General features: G+C 38.7%; 1 protein-coding gene across 3 annotated transcripts in view; it reads left to right on the forward strand.

Moving 5' to 3' along the window:
- Nucleotides 1-17,925, forward strand: part of CEP97 (centrosomal protein 97) — a 35,315-nt gene extending 17,390 nt beyond the window's left edge. For all 3 annotated transcript variants that reach the window (XM_061426844.1, XM_061426851.1, XM_061426862.1), the window contains 5 exons: nt 5,194-5,358; nt 6,245-6,369; nt 7,077-7,854; nt 11,170-11,245; nt 12,890-17,925. In XM_061426844.1, the coding sequence (XP_061282828.1) occupies nt 5,194-5,358; nt 6,245-6,369; nt 7,077-7,854; nt 11,170-11,245; nt 12,890-13,594 (1,849 nt within the window). In that variant the 3' untranslated portion in view covers nt 13,595-17,925. The remainder of the gene's footprint in view (nt 1-5,193; nt 5,359-6,244; nt 6,370-7,076; nt 7,855-11,169; nt 11,246-12,889) is intronic.
- The last annotated feature ends 399 nt before the right edge of the window (nt 17,926-18,324 follow it).

The following is an 18,324-nucleotide window of genomic DNA, read 5'->3' on the forward strand; positions in this document are numbered from 1 at the left end:
TTAGAAATTAGTCATTAGTACAGTTATATAGTAGGCTTCCCTGTTGACTCAGACGGTAAAGCATCTGCCTGCGGCGTGGGAGACCCGGGTTAGTAGACTCTGTGCTGTTCATTTAGGATTTTCTATCTTTTCTAAAAAAGAATAATAAATAAGTATCAGTCTTAGAGGTTGGGGGTAGTGAGTTTAATTTCATGCCCAACATACAACAAATTGAATTCTAAAGATTCTTTTGTTATTCAGTTGTTTGGGGCTTGGAGCATTTTTGTATAGAGACCATGTTATGGGTGCTGTGTGGGATTTTAGATCAGTCCCACAAAAACTTGTATCCATCATATTGTAAAGGCAATATTAACAACACCTTTGGACCCAACTACTCTTTATGAAAGTGACTGTGGGAAAATGCATGCAGAGTTCCAATTTGGAGCTGGTAGCAGTCATACTGACTGATCCTCACCTTCTAGCTATGAAGCAGTGGAAGTGGGAATCCCCTTTCTCTAGATCATTGATGATTTCTTCAGCTCAGAACTAGGACCCCTGCATGATGGGGTCTTCTGGAAGCTGGCACATGATCAGTGGGATCAGAACTATAGGGGAGGTAAGGATCAAGGTTGTAGACAAGAAGGGGTGGAGTTAGAGAGGATAGTGAGAATTGAGATGACTTTATCCTCATCACTGCCTCCTTCCACCTCCTCTTTTCACTGCATACATATGTGCATTCATGGGCTCAACTCACATCATGTTCTTCCTCACCGTTTTTGTCCTTCTGTTGCAGAGACTGATGGTCACTTGGGGTGGCAGGGGGGAGGTTTCCAGTGGAAGGAGGAGTGGTAGATACTGACAGGGTTTTCCTTGTCTTTCTCCCTTCTGTTTTCATCTCGTGAACAGGGTGGGGGCAGTGAGGAATGGCAGCCAGGAGCTACACAGTGGTGGTGCTGGGGAAGGCTGACGTATGTCAGCTCTAGTTTGCCTGCAGACAAGTGTGGCTTTTCTTTTTTCCTGCAGTGAGTGCTGCTTTGTACTCAAACACCTTGTTGGTGTTTCAAACTTGGTTAATTCTAAAGCTGGAATATGGATTTACTTGGATTTTCTTTTAAGAGAAAGACATTACCAGATTTTTCTAGGGGAGTAGGACTGATAACATTTTCACATGTGGAAGGTATCATGGTGAGATGGGCCGAGAGAGGAGGACTGGTAACATTTTCATATGTGGGAAGTACCATGGTGAGATGGGCCGAGAGAGGAGGACTGGTAACATTTTCATATGTGGGAAGTACCATGGTGAGATGGGCCGAGATAAGGGTTTGGCATAAAAAGAGACCTGGGAGGAGAAATGAGACCTGGTCAGGAGAGACAAGAGAAAGCTTCACATCTTTCCCTACCACCCATTAGCTGTGTGGCCTGGGCAACTTCCTTAACTTCTTTGATCTTTAGTTTTCTCATCTGTAAAATCTGGTACCTAACTTTGAAGTATGCTCTGAGGATTAAAGATTGAGGATTAAGAATAATGGGTATAGCATACTGATCATGTGGTAGGGGCTTAATAAATAATAATTGGCATTATTACTTAGGAATGTGTGTGTGTTCAGTCGCTCAGTCATGTCCAGCTCTGAATCTTTGGACTGTAGCCTGTCAGGCTCCTCTGTCCATGGGATTTTCCAGGTAGTAATACTGGAGTGGATTCCTATTTCCACCTCCAAGTGATGTTCCTAACCCAGGGATCGAACCCACATCTCTTGCATTGCAGGTGGATGCTTTGCTACTGAGCCATTGGGGAAGCCCATTACTTAGGGATAAGGACTAGGAATTGAAGAGGTTTTTGTTTGTTTGCTTTTGGCTGCACCACTCAACTTATGGAATCTTAGTTTCCCAACTAGGGATTGAACCTGGACCCTCAGCAGTGAGAGCTTGGAGTCCTAACCACTGAAATGCCAGGCAATGCCTCACAAGCTATGTCTCTATACTGTGGAAATGGTTTTAATCAAAGTGACTTAAAGGTGAATTTGCATCTTTTTAAAAAACTTTCTCCCTAAAGTTTTGCAAATATCTAATTTCAGAGACTTCAGGAGGTTGGGAAGAGTAGACTTTTTTTGAGGGGGTAGCTTCTGTCTCTGATTCTCTCTCTGTGGGGTTCAGTTCAGTTCAGTCACTTAGTAGTGTCCAACTCTTTGTGACCCCATGGACTGCAGCACGCCAGGCTTCCCTGTCTATCACCAACTCCCGGAGCTTATTCAAACTCATGTCCATTGGGTCAGTGATACCATCCAACCATCTCATCCTCTGCCATACCTTCTGCCTGCTTTCAGTCTTTCTCAGCATCAGGATCTTTTCACATAAGTCAGTTCTTCCCATCAGGTGGCCAAAGTATTGGAGCTTCACCTTCAGCATCTGTCCTTCCAATAAATATTCAGAACTGATTTTCTTTAGGATTGACTGGTTTGTTCTCCTTGCTGTCCAAGAGACTCTCAAGAGTCTTCTCCAACACCAGAATTCAAAAGCATCAATTCTTTGGCACTCAGCTTTCTTGATACTCTCTCATACTTATACTTTTATACTTATACTCATCCAGCCCAGCGTTTATCATGATGTACTCTGCATATAAGTTAAATAAGCAGGGTGACAATATACAGCCTTGACATACTCCTTTCCCTATTTGGAACCGGTCTGTTGTTCCATGTCCAGTTCTAACTGTTGCTTCCTGACCTGCATACAGATTTCTCAGGAGGCATGTCAGGTGGTCTGGTATTCCCGTCTCTTTAAGAATTTTCCAGTTTGTTGTGATAGCATATAATTTAGAAATAGTTTAAATAGTTTAAACTCTCACATCCATACATGACTACTGGAAAAGCCATAGCCTTGACTAGATGGACCTTTATTGGCAAAGTAATGTATCTTTTTAATATGCTGTCTAGGTTGGTCATAACTTTTCTTCCAAGGAGCAAACGTCTTTTAATTTCATGGCTGCAGTCACCATCTGCAGTGATTTTGGAACCCCAAAAAATAAAGCCTCTCACTGTTTCCATTGCTTCCCCATCTATTTCCCATGAAGTGATGGGACCAGATGCCATGGTCTTAGTTTTCTGAATATTGAGTTTTAAGCCAACTTTTTCACTCTCCTCTTTCACTTTCATCAAGAGGCTCTTTAGTTCCTCTTCACTTTCTGCTGTGAAGTTGGTGTCATCTGCCTATCTGAAGTTATTGATATTTCTCCTGGCAATCTTGATTCCAGCTTGTGCTTCATCCAGCCCAGCGTTTCTCATGATGTACTCTGCATATAAGTTAAATAAGCAGGGTGACAATATACAACCTTGACGTACTCCTTTTCCTATTTGGAACCAGTCTGTTGTTCCATGTCCAGTTCTAACTGTTGCTTCCTGACCTGCATATAGATTTCTCAGGAGGCATGTCAGGTGGTCTGGTATTCCCGTCTCTTTAAGAATTTTCCAGTTTGTTGTGATAGCATATAATTTAGAAATAGTTTAAATGTAATACTTTAGAATATCTATATAATCAACCATTGAAAAGAAGACTAAATGTAACCAGCATTGCGGAGTTCCTTGTCCCACTCATCATAACTCCCCTCCCCACTATAGTGACTTTTTGATAATTTAGAAAGATTATTTTTTTTCCTTGTTGTTACGGAGCTCCCACCAGAGTAGCAAAAATTAGAAGTATGAGCAATATGTTTAGTTTTGATGGCTATGTAGAGCAGTCTCATTAACTGTTCTAGGAGTATAAATCATGCAGTCACTTTGAAAAACTAACAGTATTTACTGAATTTAAACATATAAATACCCTATGACTCAACAGTTTGACTCTGCTATATACCCTAGAGAAACAGGAGCTTATGTATGCCAGAAAAACTGCGTAAGCATGTTCATAGCAGCCTTATTCATAATCACTCCAAACATAATCACTCCAGCCTTATTCATAATCACTCCAATTTGGGAGGTATGTGGGACGTTTGGGAAATGTCAGTCTGTAAAGAAATAACTACAATACTGTTATCACATCTCAAAAAATTTAACAAGAATTCCTTAATAACACCAAATATTAAGTGCTTACGTTTAGTCCTCATAAATGCTGTTTTTAAATAGAATTTTGGAAACTGGTTCCAAATAAGGCCATACATTGTAATTGCCTGATGTATTTAAAATATATCTTTCTTGCTCACTTTTTCAGTATCTTAAAAGTTTATTGTTTATTGCATGCTGCATGGGTTGGCTGTGCTGATTTGGTCATTCTCACTTGGGATCTTGTGATGTGATCACAGTCAGGGCTGGAGTCATTTGAAAGGTCAGCTTGGCTAGAGGTCCAAGATGATGCTTTCAGATCTCCTATGGGCCCCCTGTCTCTTTGCTTTGCTTTCTCTTCTCTTTTTGGTTATTGAAGAAATCAGATTATTTGTCCTACAGAGTTTCCTACTGTATTTATTTTGCCAATTGCTGCATCCCCATGTGCTTTGACATATTTTCCCCTTTTGTGTTTTCTGTAAATGGGTAGTTGGAGGTGGAGGTTTGATCAGATTTTTGTGGGTCAAGGACAGCTTTTTGGGTCCTGTTGAGAAGCACATGGTATCTGGTTGTCTCTTATGAGAGGCTATTAATGATCAATGCCTAAATCATTAATTCATTGAGAGTTGCAAAATGGTGAAATTTTAATTCTATAATTCATTTTTAAATAAGCTGGAATACTTCTGTGAAGTAACTATTTGGTTACTCATTGGTATAGTTTGTATAGGAAAGATGGAATTAATAATATTTAATTCTCCCCCTTTATCAGGTTTTAAAAATAATGAGATGGTAGCTCACTAGCATCCTTCAACTGTGACCAGTTGGCTTTAAAAAAACTATCATTATGAGCTAATGGATTTAAACACAATTTATGTATTTAGGTAGTTCAGTTTGACAGTGAATGGAGAGAATACTTATTGCTTTTTTGAAGGTAATTAAAAAAAATTTTTAACCATTTAGTACAAATCATTGGAAGTGCTGCTAAGCAAAAAAAAAAACGTTTAAACCATTACAAGAGTAAGGAGAGTAAAGCAGAGGATAATTTTTCTTTTTAACTTAAATGTTACTCATGAAAAACATCTAGTGATGCTGGAAAGGCAAATTAAGAAGGAAAATCATTATTGCTTGAAAATGTGTCTCGTCTACCCCAGTACCAGCCTTTCTTTCTGTCCCCCAATTCCAGTTTAAAAGCTGAATGGCTGTATAGTCAAGGCAAGGGGAGAGCATATCGGCCTGGCCAGCACATCCAGCTTGTCCAGTATCTGGCTACAGTCTGTCCTCTCACTTCTACGCTGGGCCTTCAAACTGCAGAGGATGCCAAGCTAGAGAAGATTCTGAGCAAGCAGAGGTGAGCGCATTTATCTGTAGCGGCTGATGAGACTTTCCTGCAGAGTTAGTAGGATTGGAGAGAGTGCTGCAGCCATGTTTCTGGATCCCTGGGGCCCTGATCACCGCAGCAGTCTTGCAGAGGAGCCAAACCATGCAGTGCAGTCTGGTTTCCTCCCCAGCAGCTGCATTGCTTGCTAGTCATTTCCTGAGTGGGGAGAGCCTCGCAGCCTGGCAGCCTGGGATTTAAAATAACTTCATTTGTTCTTTTAATGTGGGTGTTTTACATGGGCTTTAAAATACTAACCTTATAGAGACTTCCCTGGTAGTCCAGTGGTTAAGTATCCGCCTGGCAATGCAGGAGACACAGGTTTGATTCCTGGTCTGGGAAGATGGCACATGCTGTGGAGCAGCTAATCCTGTGCACCACAGCTACTGAGCCCGAGCTCTGCAACAAGAGAGGCCACTTGGAGTGAGAAGCCTGTGCACCAGAACGAAGAGTAGCTCCTGCTCACCACAACTAGAGAAAGCCCATGCACAGCAATAAAGACCCAACACAGCCAAAAATAAATAATAAATAAAACTTTTAGAAAAAAATTAAAAAAAAATACTAATGTTATATAGCCAGAAGCATTTTTAGTAGTCACTTCTTTCATCAGAGATCCTGTCTTTGAAGGTTTGTGTGTATGTGTATATTTATGATGGTGTCTGACTATGTGATTTAAAAATAAATTTCTTAACATTTTCTACCCATTAGACTTTGTAATTCAAAGTCATTAAATGTATGTACTTTGAAAATTTGTAAACTTCTCCCTTCTTGACATTGTTACCTGTCGAATTGTTGAAGGAAGCAGAGAAGCTTTCTTTTTTTGATTTGTGTTGAATCACATGAGGTATTCTGATTTTAGATTTCACCAGAGGCAGTTAATGAACCAGAGCCACAATGAAGAGTCGTCTCCTGTTGAATCAAGGGCATCCCTTGTGCCAGAGCATTCCAGCCCCATTCAAGATGGCCAGGTTGTCCCAGAAAGCGGTAAGAAGTTAACTGATCTCCAGTCCCTTTTTGTTTGATCTATTTGGTATCATAAAACAGGAAATAGTACATATTTTCAGAATGTTTTATTTGTTAGCTCAAGTGAACATTTGGATCTTTGATTGTGTGTGTGTGTGTATATATATATATATATATATATATATATATATATGTATATTACACAAATGGCAGCTTCCCTTTTCTCTTAGTGATAAAGAATCCACCTGCCAATGCGGGAGATGTGGGTTCAACCCCTGGGTCAGGAAGATCCCCTAAAGAAGGAAATGGCAACCCACTCCAGTATTCTTCCCTGGAAAATTTCATGGACAGAGGAGCCTGGCAGGCTATACAGTCCATGGGGTCATGTTGCAAAAGAGTCAAACACGACTTAGTGGCTAAACAACAGCAATATACACAGACATATATAACTGTTAATTTTTAGTCTTAATTTTTGAAAACATTCAGAGGACTGCAACCTTTTGACTTGACCTAGTACTTTGATTATTTTTATGATTATTGCAAGAATTAAGTTTCTTAAAAATATTTGGTTTGATATTTTAAGGCATTTTGGAGGAAATTACTGAAATGATTTCATTGCCTTTTACTATATTTGAGGGATTAGATTTCATTAAAGGGATACAACTGAAAAAAAAAATCCCTCCTTAAATATTTACTGTTTCCAGTGATACTCTGTTGATTTCTTTTAGAACCCGTCATCCAAGTCAATTCTTGGGTTGGGATAAGCAGTCATGATGACCAATCACATGCTGTTAAGAATAACTTTCCAACCCCTGTACACACTGCAAGATATTCTCGAAATGACCTGCATCTGGAAGACATCCAGACCGATGAGGACAAGTTAAATTGCAGTCTCCTCTCTTCAGAGTCTACTTTTATGCCAGTTGCATCAGGACTGTCTCCAGTATCACCTACAGTGGAGCTGAGGCTGCAAGGCATTAACTTAAGCCTAGAAGATGCTGCTGCTGCAGATGAATCTGTGAAAGGGCCTGAAAACCAGGACTTATCAAACAAGGAAGAGGAAAAGGCTTTGGGGGCTGCAAATGAGAATTCTGTTCAGATGACAAAAAGTGAAGTTGGTACAGAGATAAATGAGAAAGATGGACTGTTACCTTGTCCTGAGCCAACAGTCACCAGTGCTGGCTTGAAGGATCACACCCACAGTCTTACGTCTTTTCCTGAGTCAGTTGGACGCAATGTCTTCCATACGCAGCCAGACAGTGAAGAAGCCAGGTCTCAAACAGCTTCAGAGAAAGTTCCCTGCAGGCTGTTAACCCAGAAATCTGTTCCTTTGGGACAAGATAAAGTTGCCCTCCAGAAACTGAATGAAGCAGCCACCAAGCTTCAGGCCTGTTGGCGGGGCTTTTATGCCAGGAACTACAACCCACAAGCTAGAGATGTGCGCTATGAAATCCGTCTTCGCAGGATGCAAGAACACATTGTCTGCCTAACTGGGGAAATAAGGAGGTGGGTGAGAAGTCCGTTTTAAGGCTTTTACTGTGAAGATGCTGTTTTGTTGGTTTGGGGGTGTCAGATTCTTAACTTTCATTCAGAACACTGAATCAAACGCTTGTGGCTGGGACACTTTGCATACCATGTTGCCACTCTAGGTTTATCTCTGACACCGTACTGAAAGCAGCTTGAGAGCAAGGACTGCGATATGTGCCTCTGTATCTAGTGCTGAAATTGGAATACAGATGCAGCATAGCAGTAAATGTTGAATGAAATGCATGCCTTATGGACATCTATGTACCTAAACACAGAAGATAAGAAAATGTAGAAAAGCTGAATGAGCATAAAAATTAGAAGATGAGGAAGTCTACATAGAACCCAGTAGATGACATAAGAATTAAGGAAAATAGTAGGGACTTAGAAGGGGTTAAAATTTGGGGGCTATGGTGGAAGTTATGTGTTCATTCTATGGCTCACAGTTTTCATGACTGTCACCCAGGGAAATTAGGATTTCATAGATTTATTCTGAGTATCAGTACTGCACCTGGCAGTATTTACTGAGATTATCAAGTGGGAGAGGAGGAAGAGTAAGAGAGACTGAGAAGGGACAGCCAGAGTGGGAGGAGAACTGGGAGAGAGTGTGTCCCAGCTCCAGCAGGGCCATGTTTCAAGAGAGAAGAGAGGAGCTGTAATGGGACCGAGAATTGTATACTCGATTCAGCAACTGGTGGTGACTGTGTCTTGAGGGTCCCCAAAACTATCCCCAGGTTTGATTTGCAAAAAGGACTCTTGACTCAAAAAAGCTATTCCTTATGATCATGTTTATTATGGTTTATTAGAGTGAAAGGATATAGATACAGTCAGCAAAGGAGAAGACACACAGGGCAAAGTTCAGGAGAGACCAAGTACAGGCTTCTAGTTGTCTTCTTCCAGTGCACTTTTACAGGTGGGGCTCAATTCTTGAAGCAACAATGAGTGAAAACACATGAAGTATTGCCAACCAGGGAGCTTGCTCAAGCCTTGGCATCTGGGGTTTTTATTGGCAGACAGTCACCTAGGTCAGTCCATATGACTGACCTTAACTACTCAGACCTCAGCTCCCACCCAAGGTCAAACCGATAACATTGTAGCCCAGGGCCTCAGGTGAACCAAACTGGTATTCACCATAAAGCACATTGTTAGCATAAACCAAGGTCTCAGAGGTACAAAGGTGCTCTAATCGGGCAGGATATTCCAAAGGCTTAGATGTTATCTCTCAGAAGCTGGTCAAGGCCAGTCCTGTCTTTCGGATGTTCCAGTTTGAACATTTCAGTCCTGCTAAATTAACCCTTTCCTGCCCAGTGAGCTTCCTAAGAGTAGCTTCAGGGGGTAGTGGGATGAAGTCAGTTTGGAAAGGACTGAATAGTGAAAGAGAGGTGAAGAGTGAGCACAACCAGCTTTGGACGAGTGTTGCTGTGAGGAGGAGAAGGGAGCAGGTGGTTGCCAGAGGAGAATCTGGAATTAAGAAGCTTCTTTTTTAAAGATGGGAGATATAGAGGAGGTTTATGTGTTGGTGGAAATGATTCAATAAGGAAGGAAAAACTGATGGTGCAGAGCAATGAAAGAAGTGCAGGGCGGAAGTTCTTGAGAAGGTGAGAGAAGAGGTTCGGTGCACAAGCGGAGGGAGTGAGGTAGGAGCAGGGGCAGGTAAGGTGGTAGGTATTGATGGTAGGGGATGCAGAAGTCTTGTCTGATGGGTGCTTCTCTTTTTCCAGTAATATACAAGATGTGGTCAGCACTTGGAAATGAGGGGGTGAGGATGTGAGATGAGAGGCTGAAGGAGAGAGGTGTGAAGTATGGAGTATTTATCTTAAAAGTGAACTTACAAAGGGAATGGAGAATTCTTGGAAAGTATGAGGAAAAACTTAAAAGTGCGAAACAACAAGTCAAATTGTGATTTTTATCAGCAACTCTCAGCTGTTGTATTCTGATTTTGGACCCGGTTCAGCCAGGAGTGGGTTTTTTCCCAGGTGAATATGGTAGGGGAGAGAGGGAAGGAAGATCAAGGGAGCTGAAGACATTTTGAAGGGAGATGATTATAGTGATAGATCTTGGAATTTAAATGAGGTAAAAGGAAAGACAGGAGAAAGACATCATTTGTATGGTGGTCATAGATGAGGATTGGATGTCCAGGTTGTTGCAGATTGGGGCAAGAACAAGTGAACTGAGAGGTTTGTGTTGGTGCTTGAAATCGTTGTTTTAAATGGTATAGTCAAAATACTTGAGTCTGGAGTGGGGACTGACATGACTTAGCAACTACACTGCCACCACTACCAGAGTGGGACTGAAGATGATTGTTAGAGCATCCATGTGAGTGTCAAGGGCTCCAGAAATGACCAGGGGAACAGGACAGAGAAGAATACTAGTGCTGAGGCTTCAGTGAATGGGGGCCAATAGTGGGAGCTCAGAACTTGAAAAAGAGTTGGAGGAAGTTTAGCAAGATGGCTGGAGTTCTTGCAGGAGGAAAGTTAAGAATCATTTGTAAACAGCAGTGGGAAGCAGTGTTCTGACCCTGATGTATAAGTGAAAAAAATAGCTGCTATTTGAGAGGGCTACAGTGCCCTTGGACGTGCGTCTGATTTGGTCAAGGAAAAGTTCAGCGAAGAAGCTGAGTGTATATATGGGGGTTTGCTGATTATAATTCAGGAGTCCCCCATGGTGCAGTAAGAAGGCTTGAGGGGCTGGAGAAAGTAGGTCAGAGTTTCAGAACAAAATGGGGTGACAGTTTGAGAGATTGGACAGCTAAGGGAATCCTAGGTTTGTGATAAGTTTTAAGTATGGAGGGGAGACAGTGAGCCCACAGTGAAACTTTAATGAATGAGGGGAAGTTATGCACAGGGAAGTCTGTTGATGATAGCAAGGAGCATGTCAGGACCTGGAGCAAACAGGGATGTGAAATTTGATGGGATTAATCCTGCTGGTCTCTTCAAAGAGAAGACCAGTTCTCTTCTTCTCTTTGAAGCTATGATCCTGATCCTTTCTGCTACTCTTGCTCCTTCTGTGTGTTTGGCTGCAAAATTGAGGCCAGATAAAAAAGAGCCATTTAATATTTTATTTTTCAGTACTGGCAATACTTTGTAGAATCAGTATAATCTGAATTTCAGTCACATCTAATTTGGCTTCTATGTTGAGTCATAGTTTAAAACTAAAGTTTCACTTAGATATTCTAAAAATGGAAAGCACCTATTAGATTATTAATCTCTTTCCAATGTATATGTTTATTTGTCATAATAAGAAGTACAATTCAAAGCACCCTTTCTTGTGTCAGTAATGGACTTTGAATTATTGTAGATTAAAAAAAGAAAGAGATGAAGAGCGGATTCAAAAATTTGTTCAAGAAGAGGCTGTCAGATTCCTTTGGAACCAGGTAAGCCCCTTCCTGCTGACTTACCTACTGTGTAAATGAAGAAAAATTCTAGATTTACTGAGATAATCATTGAATAGTTACAGGTAAGGTAGCACCCTTCCTCAAGGTTAAGGATGTGGTTTGTGTTCACTGCCAGTAACTCTGAACTAGGACAGTGAATTTTGTTACATTTTATTCTGAACAAAAATATTTTCATAATTTTGACCAGAAAGATAAAGAACTATAGCACTGACCGAAGAAGGATATTGGACAAACTGTCCAATAGATATAAAAGGACCAATTTAAGTTTCAAGTAGCTGTTTTGTTTTATCTTTTAAGACTATTTGAATGAAAGATGACTGAAACTGTGTGTGATGGCTACAATATGTGTGTCCTAAAAAGTCCACATGACTTCCAGGTAGAGAGTTTGAATCCTGAAATAGCATGCTATGGGGACAGTTCAGACATCAGTTTTACTACTATTGTATCCCCACAAATAGTTCTCGGTGATTATTCCTTGGAAGTATTTTTAGAAAAGAATTGGTTATAATAGGATTTTATCTATACTGTTATTTTTGAAAATACATAGTAAAAGGTCTGGAAAGATAAATATCAAAACTGCTATCAAGGATTATCTTGAAGGATGGTCTAAGGAAACTAAAAAAATCTCTATATTGCTTTCCTGTTGCAGATGTTACAGTCAAATTCTGAGGTTCTAAGTATACTTTAAAAATGTAAAGGTCCGGGAATCCCCTGGCAGTCCAGTGGTTAGAACTGCACCCTTCCCCTGCAGGCCGCGTGTGTTTGATCCCTAGTCAGGGAACTAAGATCCCACAAGCTGTGTGGCGCGGCCAAAAGAAAGAAAAAGAAGTAAAGGTCATACTATCAAGAACTCCAGGAATTTTTAGGTATTTTAGAGTTGTGTATACTTCATTGTTAGGTTTTTTCCCCTCTCTTTTTAAAATAATTAATTTTTGGTTGCGCTGGGTCTTCACTGCTGCAAGAGGGCTTTCTGTGGTTACAGGAAATGGGGGCTGCTCTTCACTGTGGTGCTCAGGCTTCTCGTTGAGGCGGCTTCTCTTGCAGAGCACAGGCTCTAGGCACACCAGTTTCAGTAGTTGTGGCACATGGCCTCTGCGGTGTGTAGAATCTTCCCAGACCAAGGATTGAACCTGTGTTGCCTGCATGGGCCGGGGGATTCTTATCCACTGTACCACCAGGGGAAATCCTACATTGTTAGTTTTTAAAAACTCTTATCTGAAATGGGTATCTAGCATGAGACTTCCATTTTAGAGAATCTACTCATATTAATAGGTTCTATTGTGTCTTGTTAAATAGACTTCAGTGTATTGAGAACCTTATTGACCCCTTAGTGAGCTGTATGTGCGTTATTGTGCTTCTGATTATCTTTATAGTAGAAGCAAATGAATTGCTTTGGCTCATCCCTGCTTTCCTGCTTTCCAACAACGTGAACCACTTTTGCCAACCAGGTCTAAGCTGGGGGTGCTGTGAAAAGGATCAGGGGAGTCAGGACATTTCTAACTCCAGTTTTGCCATCCGCCATTTACCGACTTCCTGAGTGTAGGGGAAAAAAAACCTCAAAGGACAGTTGTAAAATGGGCATGATTTATATTTTGTAGTGAAACTATATCCTTTGGTTTGCAGGTAAGGTCTCTACAAGCTTGGCAACAGACTGTGGACCAGCATCTAAGTTCCTGCCATATTGATGTTCCCCCTATATCAAGTACTCTGGTGCCATCTAAACCTCCATTATTCACCCAAAGTCAGCAGCCATCTTCTGATCAAAATTCTGATTGGTTCATTGCTCCTGATGAAGCTCCTCAAGAGAAATCCTTACCAGAATTTCCAGACTCTGGTTTTCATTCCTCCTTAACCGAACAAGTTCACAGTTTACAGGATTCTTTGGATTTTGAAAAAAGTTCCACAGAAGGTAGTGAAAGTTCCACAATGGGGAATTCCATTGACACTGTCAAGTATGGCAAAGAGTCAGACGTAGGGGATGTTAGTGAAGAACATGGTGAATGGGGTAAGGAAGGCTCAAACAATGAGCAGGATAATAGTCTGCTTGAACAGTATCTAACTTCAGTTCAGCAGCTAGATGATGCTGATGAGAGGAGACACTTTGATGAAGGGATGGGAGATAGTAAGCTTCACCTACCTCGTTCCCCTGAAAGGTTAGACGTCTTATCTGATAGCGCTTCTATAGATGTTGCTCAAGGTGTATCTCCTGCTTTGCAATATGAAGTCAGCCAGACACCAGAGAATTGTGAATTAAATGCAGAAGTACAAGGGCAGCAGTCAGAACGTGATTCTACATTTCAGGTATTGCATGTTGGTATTATTGTTTAGCATGTCTGGTTGCTTGAAAAGCAGAAGTCTATTTAATTTAAGAATATTTTCAGTTGGCTTTTTTTGGGGAGAAGAAGAATATTTCTCCCAATTTTGTTACTATTTTTTTTCCCCCATAATCTAGGTACTGAGCTAAATCTTCCTTTTTGTTTTGTTAGTTTTTTATTCAGCTATAATGTATCAAACAATATTTATATTGAAAGCCACATGCACTTTATTAACAACTAAATTGCATCAACAGTATTCCTATGTTTTGATGTATTCATTTCTTTTCAGAAATAAACTACAATACCTTAAAGGAGATAGGGATTTTACCTTAAAGATACAAATAAGAGAATTTTGATTCTTCTGTATGTGAGAAAGTTAATTATATAGTGAGGAATGCAATTTGCTACAGTAAATATAAATGACAGATAGGAGGATTGTGAACTATTGAAATTTGCCAGCTTCTTTGGAGTAAGAACATGTGTTTTTAAGCCTTTTTCCTCCCTATGAATCCACAAAAGACTTCTTGTAAGCATAAGAAGAAAAGGTAAGATGATAGGATTTTTCAGTGGGGATAATTAAATTGTTTCATGGAAAACTTGAATGTTATGTATCAATTTCAACATATGAAGCAAAGTTTTCTGTCCAGAATTAAAGTGAAGCTTGTTTAAAGGGCAACACAAGAATATTTCTGTTAGGTATAGACTCCATTCACTTGAGATAATAACCCAGCAAACATTTATTATCTTTTCATTTAGTGATTTTTCACCCCATAGATAAAGTATTCCCTGGTGGCTCAGTTGGTAAAGAATCCATCTGCAATGTGGGAGACCAAGGTTCTATCCCTGGGTTGGGATGATCCCCTGGAGGAGGGCATGGCAACCCACTCCAGTATTCTTGCATGGAGAATCCCCATGGACAGAGGAACCTGGCAGGCCACAGTCCATGAGGTCACAGAGTCAGACACGAGTGAGTGACTAAGCCCATGCACAGATAAGCATTTATGTGCCAATATATTGCCAGAAATTAATGTACACTTTCTTTGTTCCTGCTTTATATTTGCTTATATATTTCCACAGAGGCCCATGGTCATTTACTTCACTCTTGACCTCATAGAAAAGAACATCTAAAATAATACCAGAGGTAGAATAGGAATGACATTTTTTATAAGGACTATTTTCCATCTAAATCTGAAAAAGTGCCACATTTGGAGGACAACTTAATGGTGGTAAAGAAAAAATAAACCTCATTTATTTCTTTACTCATTAAAAAGAGTATATATCTGTAACTCCAGGAAGAAATGATAATATTGTATTCGAATGTTAATAAATGCATTCGCAAACCAAGGATAATTTTTGGAAGCTTGAGATTCTAATCTTTGAGAATGTTCTAATATCATTGAACACACATATCTGACTTCCCCCCAGTCTGTGTGTAATGATTTAAAACTATGGCAATAATTAAGTCTTCTCTAAATTTAGGTGCTAAATATGTATTCATTAGTCACTAGGTCCCCTTCTTTGAAGTTACATAAAATAAAAGCTGATCCTTCCAAGAATAAAATCAGGGATCACATGTTATACTATGTTGAGAGTTAGAAACATTTCTTCACTGTGGGTAAGATGTACTTTTCTTGGTTTTTAAATATATAGCACTCAGGTTGAGAAGACTTGGATTTCATTCTCAGAAATCCAGAATCTCTTGCAAAGGAAAGATTTTCTGTCTCTTATAAACAAACAGCAGTCTTACATTCAAAAGATTTTCCCTAGTGAAGCATGTGTAACATTGATGTATGTTAAATAAAAATAGAATTTTTAACTTTTTGAATAATGCTGAGTATCTTTCCTGAATGATTTTGAATTTCTTAAATCTACCCTATTTTTCTATTTTATAGTTAAGTGCCTCATTTGCTGCCCGTAGTTCGACAAAGGAAAACCAACTTGCACTGCACTAGTACCAAAGTGCTGCTTCATGGTGCATTAATTACTTGTTAATTTCTCATAAAAGCTCCTGAAATGTTGTGGTTCAGTATTACCTAGTAGGTTTCTTCCGATGTCTGCTCCCTGTTCTTTTTTTTGAGAAAGGGCAAAACACAACTGAATTCATTTGAGTATTAGCATTTACAAGCAACATTTCCTTTTTTTACCTTTGCCTTGATTTTCTATCCCATAAATGGTATTCAGCATACTTTTAATTTGAAATTGGCAGAATATGATAATGACTAATATCCTACTCTTCATTCTATTTAACTTTACTAGTGTTTTGAAGTGCAAGAATATTAAGTAGCCCCCAACCTTGACTGTACAGATTATCTTGAATGTAAATAGGATGAAAATAATGTATATTAGAATGCAGGAAAACTGTGGCATAGATAATATATTTTAATAGGTTTACAGTGTAATTTAAAATTATTTAACCAAGATATTTGGTTTTAACTCTGTGGGCTCTTCATTGGTCTGGCTGACGAGGGAATGGGCCTCGTATGGTTTGGGAAGTTGAGCTTTACCACAGTATTTGTGTTTTTCTAATAGATGTTTAGTTCAGCTGTGGTATTTTAATTCAACTCTCTTGATTTATGGCCAATTCAGCATATCAATTAGATATTTCTTCAGAAGCACAGAATCATACCATGTGAGAATTTTAAGGACCTTAGAGATTGTCTATTCTAATCTCTTTGTTTTAAAGATAAAACTAAAGCACAGAGAACTTAGATGACTTTTCTGAGGTTATAGCTAGTTTATTGGAGAAGGCAATGACACCCCAGTACTCTTGCCTGGAAACTCCCATGGACAGAGAAGCCTGGTAGGCTGCCGTCTGTGGGGTCGCACAGAGTCAGACACGACTGAAGCGACTTAGCAGCAGCAGCTAGTTTATAGGAAAAGAAACTGTGGAAACTTAAAAGTTACTTTATTCCAGAATTTTATTATACACATTCTATTATTCTTTACTTTTAGTAAGTCAGTAGAAAGTCTGTACTTATTTTTCATTTTCTTTGAAAGCGGAAAACTACTTCTAAAAGAGCTAGAGTTCTGCCACTCAAGGCAGAGTTGCTTGTAGAAAACAACTGATTTGTTCAGAACCCTGAGTGAATTTTCTCCAAGAAATGTGATTTGATTAAAATGGGTTTTAAAGAGTAATACAGTAGAAACTAACATTTAGAAAGAATAATTACATCTTGGAGTCTGTTTCATTGATGACAAGAAGTATAACAGATTGCTGAGATATATAAAATTTTCTAGTGAAAAGCTAGTTTGATTATATTTCATCTTCAAGTTCCTCAGAACAACAGATGTTAAAGTTTAACTCTCCTGATAATGCAGAAAGCTTCAATCATGACAGTTGATACATAAATACTGTAGTTTGGTTTTATAAATTCAATTACAAAAGGCCTTATAATATGCATGTTTTTAGGAAAATATTTAACCACACAGTTGTTAGTATATATGGAGAATACTTTATTCTTCAATATAAGGGTGCCATTCTTGAGAGTGGATTTGTCCTTTGTTTTGGATTATTTTAAATATATAAACACCATAATAGTGTATTTTCCTGTTAATCCTTAAGATAGGTCTAGCTCTACTTTTAATAAGTATTTTCAGAAACAACATGGACTTAAGATGTACTGTCTCCCTTTAGTTAGTTAGATAGTTTTTTTGGCACCAATTCTTAGACTTGGATTTATAACAATAATATAAAATATAAAAAAATTTTTTCTCTGAAGAATTAAGACATAATAAAAAGGGAAAATATAAAAATGAGTCTGGTCAGTTTCCCACTTGCAAGTGAAAAGTAAAAGACTTGTTTATTTATTTTGCCACATATTTATTGTAATATTTTAACTTTTAAATATATGACCTCCTTATTTATGAAATAAAACAAAAATGGTCTGTAAAGGACATTCTAAGCATTTTTAGTGATATTGTTTTCATTGATCAAACCTATTGTGCCATATTAAATTTAAAAGTCAAGTAAACTGAGTAGTCCTCATAGCCCCAAAAGAAACAGATAATTCATTGTCTTTTAAAAATGAGGTGCTTTTTATTTGTGAATGAGTAGAAATCATACTATAATTTAATTTCTTAATTGATTTTAGTGGATCACAGGAATCAGTCTGTAGAGGCTTTGTTCATTTTCTGATTAAGTTTCTTTGAGTGTTTTGTAACCATTTTACTGTTAATAATACGAGTTTAAAAATAATTTGACTTTTTACTATTTTTAGGTTTCTCTTTTATTGTAGAAATAGTAAATGATTTAAAGTGGTTGTGGATTGTTTTAAGAAGGTTTAATTTATATTGTACTTAATTTGTATTTGAGTCTCTAATTCTAAATAAAAATTTGTATATGTGTTTGAGTGATTCATTTGTTTTTTATAATGAATAGTTGTGTGGTTGTAAGAAGAGGACGACTCGAGATTTTTTTCTTTTGGGCATGTCCAGAAGAAAGGCCATTTGAAGACACAGCAAAAGGGGAGCCATCTGCAAGCCAGAAAGAGAGGTTTCATCAAACACCAAACCTGCTGGCATCCTGATCTTGGACTTCTAGCCTCCAGAAATATGAGAAAACAAATTTAAGTCACTCAAACAGTGGAATTTTGTTTAAGTCACTCTATCAGTGGAATTTTCTTATGGCATCTTAAGCACAATAATATAGTTGGTTAATTAAGAATTGATTTGAGCAAGAAATAGTAAAAAATGATATATATTCCTTAACATTAAAAAAGTTCTTTATTGAAATATAATCGATAT

This window comes from Bos javanicus, chromosome 1, assembly GCF_032452875.1.
Source record: "Bos javanicus breed banteng chromosome 1, ARS-OSU_banteng_1.0, whole genome shotgun sequence".
NCBI classification, from domain to species: domain Eukaryota; kingdom Metazoa; phylum Chordata; class Mammalia; order Artiodactyla; family Bovidae; genus Bos; species Bos javanicus.